Genomic DNA, 14,142 nt, shown 5'->3' on the forward strand with positions numbered 1-14,142 from the left:
CTGTAAAATTGCAGTTTTTTTTATTTACAGTAAAAAAAACAAATGTAAATATTACTGTAAAATGCTGGCAACTGAGATGCTTTTTTTAACCATAAAAACAGCAGTACTGCTTTTCTATTTACAGTAATATACTCTACATTTTGAGGTGAAATATATGTACTCCATGTAATCGCAAATTATGTTAACTTAAATATTGTCTAATTATGCAAAAATATATTATCAAACTTTCAAACCGTTTTTTAAATAGAAATAAATACTAATAATGATTTCAAAGCAAGTTATCAATCAAATTGTGCAATGTAAAAGTAGAAATAGATTTCATTGTAAAATTCTGTACTTTATTGTGGTTTTTACAGCATTTTTCTCTAAATGAAAAAAAAAACAGTACTTTTTTTTACTTTGGTGCTGTTTTGGCATTTACAGTAATACACCGAAAAATCTACAGTTGTTGATTTGCGGTAAAACAAACAAACAAACAAAAACTGGCAGCTCAGGTGCCAGAATTTTACTATAAAATTTCAGTTTTTTTTATTTACAGTAAAAAAACAAATGTAAATTTTACAGTAAAATTCTTACAACTGAGCTGCCTTTTTCTTACCATAAAAACAGCAGTACTGCTTTTCTATTTACAGTAATATTCACTACATTTTTAGGTGAAAAATGTACTCTATATAATCGCAAATTATGTTAACTTAAATATTGTCTAATTATGCAAAAATATATTAAACAGTCAAACCATTTTTTGAATAGAAATAAATACTAATAATAATGATTTGATTATCAAATTGTGCAATATAAAAGTAGCAATAGATTTCATGGTAAAATTGTGAAATTTACTATGCTTTTTACATAATTTCTTTTCTAAAGGAAAAAAAACTGTACTTTTTTACTGTTAAACTGTGGTGCCGTTTTGGCATTTACAGTATAACACCGAAAAATCTACAGTTGTTGATTTACGGTTTAAAAAAAACAAAAAAAAAACTGGCAGCTCAGGTGCCAAAATTTACTGTAAAATTGCAGTTTTTTTTATTTGCAGTAAAAAAAACAAATGTAAATATTACTGTAAAATGCTGGCAACTGAGCTGCCTTTTTTAACCATAAAAACAGCAGTACTGCTTTTCCATTTACAGTAATATACACTACATTTTGAGGTGAAATATATGTACTCCTTGTAATCGCAAATTATGTTAACTTAAATATTGTCTAATTATGCAAAAAATATATTATCAAACTTTCAAACCGTTTTTTAAATAGAAATAAATACTAATAATAATGATTTCAAAGCAAGTTATTCATCAAATTGTGCAATATAAAAGTAGCAATAGATTTCATGGTAAAATTTTGAAATTTACTGTGGGTTTTACAGCATTTTTCTCATTTGGCATTTACAGTAATACACTGAAAAATCTACAATTGTTGATTTGCGGTAAAAAAAAAAATAGTAATAAAAAAACTGGCAGCTCAGGTGCCAAAATTCTACTGTAAAATAGCTTCTTTTTTTTTATTTACAGTAAAAATGTTTTAAATTTTACAGTAAAATTCTGGCAACTGAGCTGCCTTTTTTAACCATAAAAACAGTAGTGCTCGGGTGCCAAAAAATTTTTACAGTAAAAAAAAACAAAGGTAAAGTTTACAGTAAAATTCTGGCAACTGAGCTGCCTTTTTTTAACCATAAAAACAGCAGTACTGTTTTTCCATTTACAGTAATACACACCACATTTTGAGGTGAAATTATCAATCATATTGTTGATGTAGATATCTGCTGTACATATTTATTTTAGAAAAGAGGAGTGTTGGATACTCCTCTTGTTGCCTTATTTGTATTTAACTTTATTAAATGTTTGGGAAGCATTTTAATAAAAAAAAACAGTTTTCTTTTAAGTCATATAGAAATTGATCAGAACTGTTTATCTGATGGAGGACTGTAGTTAATTATAGAACTGGCATCAAATGTTATCAAAAAAGTATGGATTTTGAATCATTACCCCCAAGAATCGAATCGTGTGGTGCCCAAAGATTCACAGCCCAAGTGATCGGCCATTGCCGAATAATGCCTTTCAATTCCGATCACAAACGTCGATCCCCTCTGGCTCATTTTTGGTCCCCCGGCTGACAGGCGGCTAGCAGCTAACTGTGTGTGTCCGTACACAATGTGGCGCTACTAAAAAAAAAACAGCATTTCTTCGTATCGAGTAAGAGCAAGCCAGCAGCAGGCATGCTAATCGCTAAGCTAGTGATGTGAATTTCATATATCAGAGGGGCGACACGGCAGTGCGGCTGGATCAAAAGAGACGTCGGAGACGCTTTGCTAAACAAAAAGTTGCTTTATTACAAGTGAGCATCATTATACAGGACTGCAGTACCTGGAGGAGATCAAGTCAAAAAAAATGAGGCACTCCTAACTTGGAGAAGCCAAAACATCAGTTGTTGTATTCCTCCTTTCTGTCTCTGGGTGTGTGCTAAGTCAGGACAGCACATCCTGACCCTAAAAGGAGAAGTTCATCTGTAAGTGTCTGAAAAACAATGCTCGTAATCATAACTTAAATGTTGGCATTGGGCTGAACATGTAGTCTCTTCTCAAGGCTAGGGCTATCACTTTTGCATTCCAAAGTCCCAAGTAGGGCCTCTTTCCTACGAGAAGTGATCCAATCCACCTGCGAATATCAAACTAAGGGGCCTTGTCTTACTATGTGCTCAAACTGAAATACCACTATTTAATTAAACTCTGTGGTTTGCTTTCTCCAAAATGAATATGAACATTCACCATATGCAAAACATAATATGAGTTAATTAATTCACTTAATTAGCTCACAAAATCATCTCCAAAGCCCCACTTGAGAACTTTTAGTTTTGGTTGATTTTGGCGGCGCCAGTGGACCAAAGTGGTAGTATTTTGCCAGAAGAAGACCACATTTCCCACCATCAAACTGCCATAATGTCTGCTGTAATATTGGCACAAATATTAGGTCTCTAATGGCAATGCAGATGTTAAATAGCAGACACGATCAAGAAATGATCTTGGATTGCGCTACAAACACGATGCTACTACCAAGAATGTATCGGGGGCGGATGCAGGTCCGAAGCAAAGAAAGGCTGGCGGGAGAGTTATTTCGAAGGAAGTAGTGTGGAACTGCGAACTATCAAGCTGGTGACTATTTATTTCCGATAGCTAACATTAGCATTAGCATTTTGATTTGAGCGTCGATAGTCGCTTGCTAGTTTAGCAGGAACAGAATCAAGGCCTCGGCATATTTGAACTCACGGCAGCGAGTGAAAGCCGAGGGCAGTGTTGATCCTGACTGTCCGACCAAAGAAACTTTTCGTTTCTTTGGTCGTTTTGGAGCTTCGGCCGTGATAGCAGTAATCGCACGTAGACGTTCGCGTGGACTTTTGTCTTTTTAACGAATGGAAGAAAGGTCGACGTTGCTAAGTGCCAGTAAGCGCGATACAGACCCCTTCAGACCATGACACAGGTCTCATTCAACTAGTTCTAAGTCCATGTATTGTCCGAAAAGTTCTGAAATACTTTATTAAGGTTGAAAAGTTACTTAGTGTTGCTTTAGGAAGTCAGCTTCCCCTTTATTTATCTTACATGTCACCGTGGTTGTCAAGCTTTATACCAAGTACCACCAGTTTTGCTACTTTCCTGGCTTGTACTCAACAGGAATGAACTTAAATCGGTGCCGCGGTTTGACAATCCCTGATCCATGCGATTGTTTTGACCGGTCAAACTGTTGACATGCTTCCAAGAAGTCCGTGGTGCTGAAACCGGGCATGGGTTTAAAGGGATTACGGCTTCAGACAGAACCTGACAGTGTGATATCCTACAGAGGCTACCGTTGGAGCCCGCAGATCAACATGGTGCTAACCTCCAAGGGGGTGGGGTGAGGGTGGGAGTTGACAGATTGGCTACAATCGCTGGAAAAGCAAAAAGCATGAGGTGTTTCGGAGGAGCGCGTAAAGGCCACGCTCCAGGGCGATATACTTAGGAGATGCTCGGTTTAACTACCCCCTGATTTGGGTCTATATCGGGACGTAAAAGCAGAAAGGAAACACTCGCAAAGGGGGCCGATTGCGACATCTAAAATAGCCCCGCAGCGTGAACATGAGTTTGCTGGCCGCAGCTGTCACTGCAGGAGAAACCGTTCAGCTGCTTGAGACGTTAGCGCTTTTTTCAGAGAGATAAAGGCCCAATCATTTGGATTCAATAGTCCTCTACCACTAGAGAGGTTTTGAACTATATTTACATCCTGTGTGTTCATAACGAGGGCTGCAGCTATCAAATATTTTAGTAATCTTATCGATTTGTAAGTTTGAGTAATCGAGTACCATATTTTTCGGACTATAAGTCGCAGTTTTTTTCATAGTTTGGCCGGGGGTGCGACTTATACTCAGGCGCGACTTATGTGTGAAATTATTAACACATTACCGTAAAATATCAAATAATATTATTGATCTCATTCACGTAAGAGACTAGACGTATAAGATTTCATGGGATTTAGCGATTAGGAGTGACAGATTGTTTGGTAAACGTATAGCATGTTCTATATGTTATAGTTATTTGAATGACTCTTACCATAATATGTTACGTTAACATACCAGGCACGTTCTCAGTTGGTTATTTATGCATCATGTAACATATCAAATCAAATCAAATCAACTTTATTTATAGAGCACATTTAAAATTTACCACAGGGGTAGCCAAAGTGCTGTACAATGAGCAGGTTAAAAGATAAAACGAGTACCGAGCAAACACAACACAACACAAACAGAACACGATAAAAAATAAATAATTAAAATAGAATTCATAAAAACATAAAAACATAAAAACAGGATCACAGCAGGTGTATTATGGGGCGCCATTGCAGGATGGATATCACTCAGTGTTAAAAGCCATGGAATAAAAGTATGTTTTTAAGAGAGATTTAAAAACAGGAAGAGAGGAGGCTTGTCTAACACTCAGGGGTAGGTCGTTCCAGAGCTTGGGAGCAGCAACGGCGAAAGCTCTGTCACCTCTAAGCTTCAGCCTTGTGTCAGGGACCGTCAACAGCAGCTGATCGGCTGATCTTAAGGATCGGGTGGGGCAGTAAGGCTGAAGGAGGTCGGAGAGATAGGTTGGCGCGAGGTTGTTTAGACATTTAAAAACAAATAAAAGGAGTTTAAAATGTATTCGGTAACGCACAGGGAGCCAGTGAAGGGACGCTAAAATAGGGGTGATGTGCTCACGTCTGCGGGTCTGTGTTAGCAGACGAGCAGCAGAGTTCTGCACGAGCTGCAGGCGGGCGAGGGAGGCCTGGCTAATGCCAACATACAGGGCATTACAATAATCAAGACGAGTCGAGATAAAAGCGTGGATTAATTTCTCAAGATCATGTCTTGATAGAAGCGGTTTCACTTTCGCTATTTGGCGTAATTGATAAAAGCTTTTTTGAACGACGCTGCTGATTTGTTTTTTCGAATTTAAAATCTGAGTCAAACATAACATACACTTATTCAGCCTGTTGTTCACTATTCTGTATTTATTTTAAATTGCCTTTCAAATGTCTATTCTTGGTGTTGGGTTTTATCAAATAAATTTCCCCAAAAAATGCTACTCATACTCCAGTGCGACTTATATATGTTTTTTTCCTTATTTATTATGCATTTTCGGCCGGTGCGACTTATACTCCGGAGCGACTTATACTCCGAAAGATACGGCAATCAGATAAAACACGATTTATAGCAGGCGTGTCAAACTAGTTTTCATTGAGGGCCACATCGCAGTTATGGTTGCCCTCAGAGGGCCGCTTTTAACAGTGAATAATATACATTATGAATATAAATGTGTGTATATAAAACATGTGTATAATTGTCTGTCTTTTTTTATGTACGCTGTACAAAAACAAATATTTAGATTGTACTAGGGTTGTACGGTATACCGGTATTAGTATAGTACCGCGATACTAATGAATCATATACTAATGTATCACATTCGGTACGATACCTCCTCTGAAAAGTACCGCCATCCACTGTGATGATACCCAGTACAAGAGCGTATCTAGTCGATACTACAATGATTACGTCGATATTGTAACGACTTGGTCGCATAGTGATGCGGGTGTGGTTCTCCCAAGGATGCAGACGGCTTCGGACACAGCTTACAGGTACGAATATGATTTATTTAAAATATAAATCATACGGTGGATAAACAAAAAGACATGCACGTAGCACAAAAGGCAAGAAACAAAAGGACTAGCGTGGGAGCTAGCAGGCAAAATGGCATAGCGTGAAAACTAGCAGCTAAGGAACATGAAATAATCGTCGTCATCAGTTGTATGGGAACAAACTAGGAAGCCAGACCGAGTGAGGCCAGAGCAAAGACTAAATAGCCCTCTGATTAGCGCCCGGGCAACAGGTGCGGGTCCCGAACACTAACCAGAGGCAGGTGCGTACAATCTGCTGTCATGGCAACAGAAACAAACTAAACTCAAGGTGCTGAAAACACGTGACACAAACATAAACAAACTCTGATCCGGGCAGCGGATCGTAACAGATATTTTTTTTTTAAATGTATGTTATGTTTATAAACTCAGGAAATATGTCCCTGGACACATGAGGACTTTGAATATGACCAATGTATGATCCTGTAACTACTTGGTATCGGATTGATACCCAAATTTGCGGTATCATCCAAAACTAATGTAAAGCATCCAAACAAGAGAAGAATAAGTGATTATCACATTTTAGCAGAAGTGTAGATAGAACATGTTAAAAGAGAAAGTAAGCAGATATTAACAGTAAATGAACAAGTAGATTAATAATGAATTTTCTACCACTTGTCCTTAATAATTTTGACAAAATAATAGAATGGAAAATGACACAATGTTACTGCATATGTCAGCAGCTAAATTAGGAGCCTTTGTTTGCTTACTTTGTACTAAAAGACAAGTTGTCTTGTATGTTCACTATTTTATTTAAGGACTTAACTGCAATAAGAAACATATGTTTAATGTACCGTAAGATTATTTTTTTAAATAAAGCCAATAATGCAATTTTTTTGTGGTCCCCTTTATTTAGAAAAGTATCGAAATAATTTTGGTACCGGTAACGGTACCAAAATTGCCAGTCGCCACAATTTTACCATAATATTTGCATGATTTTTTTTTGTTTGTTTTTTACAGCATATAAAATAAAAAAATACATGAAATTAAATTAAATGGAATGGAAAAACGGTACCACTGTTTTTTTTTTAACGTAACAATTCATGCAAGTTTTTTATACTGTAAAATCTACGGTTGTTGTGTTTTATAGTGTATTATTACTCTATATTGAAAGTGGATTTAACTGTAAAAAAAATGTTACTGTAAACATTTTTTGTTGGATTACTTGCTTTGAAATTATAAATCAAGCAGCTATTTAAGTATTTTTCTTTATTTGAACAATAACATTGTTTTGAAATGTATGATGATGTAATATTTTGTTTTATTATTAGAGATGATTAAAGTGTAAATATATGTAATTGTACAAAGTACATTTATTTTTGTAATACATTTATTAAGAAAAGATAAGGTCCTTTATTTACACATATTATTTCCTCGCTTTCGGGGGCCAGATTTGGCCTCCGGGCCTTGAGTTTGACACCTGAGCTTTAAAGGCTCAATGCATATTTTAGGGGAAATTGTTGAGACAAAACAGTTGTTCTGCTTGCCATAACCGTTATTCTTTTTTCTAATAAACACATTGAATTTACACTTTTATCATGTGTGCATTAATACAAAAAAAAATTAAAAAGAATCCCTGCTGTTCACCGCCACACAGAACACGGCTCTCACACACCACCGCTCTCATGAACTCTCTATTGCAGCGGCCATACGGAAACTATGTCCACATATTCAAAGTTCTGGGCACTCAATGCGGTCTTGATTTCATCAATTTTTATCAGTTGCGCTCATTTAACGATTAACTGAAGCAACAGAATTTAAATGGAAGCTTTTTTTTACGAGAAATCAGTTTCAGCGTTATTTATAACATCACTTGACATCTCAATGTGGGCCAAAAATGGCAACTCTATATAAAGCAGAGCAAAATATATTTAGTATAATCATATTTGTTTAAAAAATATATTATTTAAGAATAAGAAGAACTGAAAAAACATTAATATACAGGTAAAAGCCAGTAAATTAGAATATTTTGAAAAACTTGATTTATTTCAGTAATTGCATTCAAAAGGTGTAACTTGTACATTATATTTATTCATTGCACACAGACTGATGCATTCAAATGTTTATTTCATTTAATTTTGATGATTTGAAGTGGCAACAAATGAAAATCCAAAATTCCGTGTGTCACAAAATTAGAATATTACTTAAGGCTAATACAAAAAAGGGATTTTTAGAAATGTTGGCCAACTGAAAAGTATGAAAATGAAAAATATGAGCATGTACAATACTCAATACTTGGTTGGAGCTCCTTTTGCCTCAATTACTGCGTTAATGCGGCGTGGCATGGAGTCGAGAGTTTCTGGCACTGCTCAGGTGTTATGAGAGCCCAGGTTGCTCTGATAGTGGCCTTCAACTCTTCTGCGTTTTTGGGTCTGGCATTCTGCATCTTCCTTTTCACAATACCCCACAGATTTTCTATGGGGCTAAGGTCAGGGGAGTTGGCGGGCCAATTTAGAACAGAAATACCATGGTCCGTAAACCAGGCACGGGTAGATTTTGCGCTGTGTGCAGGCGCCAAGTCCAGTTGGAACTTGAAATCTCCATCTCCATAGAGCAGGTCAGCAGCAGGAAGCATGAAGTGTTTTAAAACTTGCTGTTGGACTGCTGCGTTGACCCTGGATCTCAGGAAACAGAGTGGACCGACACCAGCAGATGACATGGCACCCCAAACCATCACTGATGGTGGAAACTTTACACTAGACTTCAGGCAACGTGGATCCTGTGCCTCTCCTGTCTTCCTCCAGACTCTGGGACCTCGATTTCCAAAGGAAATGCAAAATTTGCATGGTTGGGTGATGGTTTGGGGTGCCATGTCATCTGCTGGTGTCGGTCCACTCTGTTTCCTGAGATCCAGGGTCAACGCAGCCGTCTACCAGCAAGTTTTAGAGCACTTCATGCTTCCTGCTGCTGACCTGCTCTATGGAGATGGAGATTTCAAGTTCCAACTGGACTTGGCGCCTGCACACAGCGCAAAATCTACCCGTGCCTGGTTTACGGACCATGGTATTTCTGTTCTAAATTGGCCCGCCAACTCCCCTGACCTTAGCCCCATAGAAAATCTGTGGGGTATTGTGAAAAGGAAGATGCAGAATGCCAGACCCAAAAACGCAGAAGAGTTGAAGGCCACTATCAGAGCAACCTGGGCTCTCATAACACCTGAGCAGTGCCAGAAACTCTCGACTCCATGCCACGCCGCATTAACGCAGTAATTGAGGCAAAAGGAGCTCCAACCAAGTATTGAGTATTGTACATGCTCATATTTTTCATTTTCATACTTTTCAGTTGGCCAACATTTCTAAAAATCCCTTTTTTGTATTAGCCTTAAGTAATATTCTAATTTTGTGACACACGGAATTTTGGATTTTCATTTGTTGCCACTTCAAATCATCAAAATTAAATGAAATAAACATTTGAATGCATCAGTCTGTGTGCAATGAATAAATATAATGTACAAGTTACACCTTTTGAATGCAATTACAGAAATAAATCAAGTTTTTCAAAATATTCTAATTTACTGGCTTTTACCTGTATATATCTTGTTGGTGATAATTGTAGTAATAATAATATACTTTTAAACAGTGGTAACTGTAATAAATACAGTTCATATTTTTAATATATTCAAATAATAGTACAGCTATTTTTTGGTGAAAGGGGACATTGCATGAGGTATGCAAAAATACAAGCATACAGTATATTTTTTTATGATTAAAGATACATTTTTACTATATTAAAAAAAAGAAAAAAGATGAGTGGAAAAATGTATTAAATTAACATTAAAATTAGAGTTTTCCAAAATAACAAGTTAAGTCATGTGATTAATCAAAGACAATTTTCACATTAATCATGCATATACACAGATTAATCACAAATCTTTTTTACCGCACATGCCGCAAATTTCACCTTCAAAATACACCCAGACGGGACTTTAGATCCAAATAATTCCAAGCTTTGAACAAATAAATAAAGTGCATTCAAGTAAAACGTTTAAGAAAAGCTCCTGTAGGAAATTTTGCCAATAAAGTTGGATTTGTCTCCAAATATTGGGCTCTTTTTTCTGGGTCATTAAATTATGCAAGCTAATATTAATCTCTGATTAGTAACTGTTCATCCAAATTCAAAAGTATGATTAACCATGATTAATCCAAAGTAAAAGTTTGATTAATCACGATTAATCCAAATTTCGAAGTGTGATTGATCATGATTAATCTATATTAAAAAGTGTGGTTATCACGATTAATCCAAATTATAAAGGGTGATTAATCCAAATTCAAAAGTGTGCTCAATGATGATTAATCCAAATTCAAAAGTGTGACTAATCAGGATCAAATTAAGAAGTGTGATTAATCACGATTAATCCAAATTCAAAAGTGTGATTATTCTGATTAAAATATTTAGTAATTCTAAATTATGCTAGCTAATATCAACCTCTGATTAGTAATTGTTAATCCCAATTCAAAAGTGTGATTAACCATGATTAATCCAAAGTAAAAGTTTGATTAATCATGATTAATCCAAATTTCGAAGTGTGATTGATCATGATTAATCCAAATTAAAAAGTGTGTTAATCAAGATTAATCCAAATTCAAAAGTGTGCTCAATCATGATTAAACCCATATCAAAAGTGTGATTAGTCATGATCCAAATTCAGAAGTGTGATTAATCATCATTAATCCAAATTCAGAAGTGTGATTAATCATCATTAATCGAAATCCAGAAGTGTGCTAAATAATGATTAAACCAAATTCAAAAGTGTGATTAATCATGATGCAAATTCAGAAGTGTGATTAATCATCATTAATCCAAATTCAAAAGTGTGATTAACCATGATTAATTCAAAATACAAGTTTGATTAATCATGATTAAACCAAATTCAGAAGTGTGCTAAATCATGATTCATCCGAATTCAAAAGTGTGATTAATCAAGATCAAATTCAGAAGTTTGATTAATAATGATTATTCCAAATTAAAAAGGGTGATTAATTCAAATTCAAAAGTGTGCTCAATCATGATTAAACCAAATTCAAGTGTGATTAATCATGATCCAAATTCAGAAGTGTGCTAAATCATGATCAATCCTAATTCAGAAGTGTGATTAATCATGATCAAATTCAGAAGTGTGATTAATCATCATTAATCCAAATTCAAAAGTGTGATTAACCATGATTAATCCAAAATACAAGTTTGATTAATCATGATTAAACCAAATTCAGAAGTGTGCTAAATCATGATTCATCCGAATTCAAAAGTGTGATTAATCAAGATCAAATTCAGAAGTTTGATTAATAATGATTATTCCAAATTAAAAAGTCTGATTATCATGATTAATCCAAATTAAAAAGGGTGATTAATTCAAATTCAAAAGTGTGCTCAATCATGATTAAACCAAATTCAAGTGTGATTAATCATGATCCAAATTCAGAAGTGTGCTAAATCATGATCAATCCTAATTCAGAAGTGTGATTAATCATGATCAAATTCAGAAGTGTGATTAATAACGACTAATCCAAATTCAAAAGTGTGATCATCACGATTAATCCAAATTAAAAAGGGTGATTAATCCAAATTCAAAGTGTGCTCAATCAAGATTAATCCAAATTTAAAAGTGTGATTAATCATGATCCAAATTCATAAGTGTGCTCAATCATGATTAATCCAAATTCAAGTGTTATTAATCATGATCAAACTCAGAAGTGTGTTTAATAATGATTAATCCAAATTCAAAAGTGAGATTATCATGATTAATCCAATTTAAAAAGGGTGATTAATCCAAATTCAAAAGTGTGCTCAATCAAGATTAATCCAAATTTAAAAGTGTGATTAATCATGATCCAAATTCATAGGTGTGCTCAATCATGATTAATCCAATTTCAAAAGTGTGATTAATCGGGATCAAATTCAGAAGTGGGATTAATCATGATTAATTCAAATTCAAAAGTGTTATTAATCATGATCAAATTCAAAAGTGTGATTAATAATGATTAATCCAAATTCAAAAGAGTGATTAATCATGTTCCAAATTCAGAACTGTGATTAATAATGATTAATCCAAATTCAAAAGAGTGATTAATCATGATCCAAATTCAGAAGTGTGCTCAATCATGATAATCCAAATTCAAAAGTGTGATTATCCTGATTAGAATATTTAGTCATTTGACAGCATTCATCAAAATACATTACAAATATTTCACAGGTTAGGGAGAATAATAATAAAACATTTGTTTGTTTTTTTCCCTTGGTCCATGCAAATGACTTAAAATAATTTTGTGGACCCATGTAAAGAAGAAGGCATCACACAAATTCAAGCCAGGAATTTTGGAAAAAAATATATACAGAACCCATAAGTATCATGCGTGGAAATAGTTAAAAACTATACTGAACATTTCATTTGAATGTTCTTTTATTTAACCAGGTCAAAACTCATTGAGATCAAAATGAGCTTGGCGGCGAAAACAGTTTTCATTAATACAACGAAAACAATTAAAAGTACGGATTACTTCCAACATAAACATAAAAACACACAATAGGAAAAATATCAAATGTTTCAGTAAAAGCAATTTATTTCAATGTTTTTGCAACATTTAAAGTGTAGGTAAAACACCATGGTCATTTCCAGGATGGATACTTTGTGCTCTTCTCCCAGCGTATATTTAGCATCCTGGGCTTGAAATACTAGCGTGGAATAATGCTATTCCGCCATGAGAGGATAGACCCCGGAGCGCCAACAGTCAACAAGAGTTGTGGCGTTGCTACGGCCCGCACGCAAATAAACAGACGGCAGCTGCTGCGTGTTACATCACGCGTGTCTTCTCAAGCATCTTTTCTGCCATGACCCCTAACCCTCCTTTCGGACGCCGGATTATAGAAATGTATTTCAAACATCTTAATTATGAATGTTTAATACTGTTGTTTTGTTCCCACCAGGGGGTGGAGACCAAGGTAACGGAACAGCGGAACGGAACGCAAGGTGAGCTCCAGTTAACCAGTTAAGTTAATCCTAAATGAATCCCCATACACACTTCAGCCCAGGGGCAGCTTGGTGGTCTCTTCGAACCTCACCTTCCCATCACCGCCGTGACAAAATTCAGCTCGGAAGCTCCGGCCGTCGCCCACTCTCCTGTTTCCGTGTCGAAAACCACGACGGAAACCACAGTCAAATCATTCATACATAAAACTGGTAAGTAGGAATCGTTTAAAAGTATGAAAAGTGATTAAAAAAAATGTAATATGAAAAGTAGGGATGTCCGATAATGGCTTTTTGCCGATATCCGATATTCCGATATTGTCCAACTCTTTAATTACCGATACCGATATCAACCGATATATACAGTCGTGGAATTAACACATTATTATGCCTAATTTGGACAACCAGGTATGGTGAAGATAAGGTACTTTTTTTAAAAATTAATAAAATAAGATAAATAAATTAAAAAAAATGTTTTGAATTAAAAAATTAAGTAAAACAATATAAAAACAGTTGCATAGAAACTAGTAATGAATGAAAATGAGTCAAATTAACTGTTAAAGGTTAGTACTATTAGTGGACCAGCAGCACGCACAATCATGTGTGCTTACGGACTGTATCCCTTGCAGACTGTATTGATATATATTGATATATAATGTAGGAACCACAATATTAATAACAGAAAGAAACAACCCTTTTTTGTGAATGAGTGTAAATGGGGGAGGGAGGTTTTTTGGGTTGGTGCACTAATTGGAAGTGTATCTTGTGTTTTTTATGTTGATTTATTAAAAAAAAATAAAACACTTTTTTTTTAAACGATACTGATAATAAAAAACCCGATACCGATAATTTCCGATATTACATTTTAACGCATTTATCGGACATCCCAGATTTTTTTTAATCACTTTTCATTGAAAAGTGATTTAAAAAAACCTGCTTAGTTATTAATACAATTAACCAAATAACTAGGGATGTCCGATA

The 14,142-nt window shown here is 35.1% G+C and overlaps 1 protein-coding gene across 1 annotated transcript in view; it reads left to right on the plus strand.

Annotated features, from left to right (window-relative positions):
* The window catches only part of smtnl (smoothelin, like), a 50,973-nt gene that overhangs the window by 15,302 nt on the left and 21,529 nt on the right, over positions 1–14,142 (plus strand). The window contains exons 2-3 of the mRNA XM_061962786.2: positions 13,122–13,164; positions 13,222–13,374. Of these exons, the coding sequence (XP_061818770.2) occupies positions 13,122–13,164; positions 13,222–13,374 (196 nt within the window). The remainder of the gene's footprint in view (positions 1–13,121; positions 13,165–13,221; positions 13,375–14,142) is intronic.

Source organism: Nerophis lumbriciformis, linkage group LG09 (assembly GCF_033978685.3).
Source record: "Nerophis lumbriciformis linkage group LG09, RoL_Nlum_v2.1, whole genome shotgun sequence".
NCBI classification, from domain to species: domain Eukaryota; kingdom Metazoa; phylum Chordata; class Actinopteri; order Syngnathiformes; family Syngnathidae; genus Nerophis; species Nerophis lumbriciformis.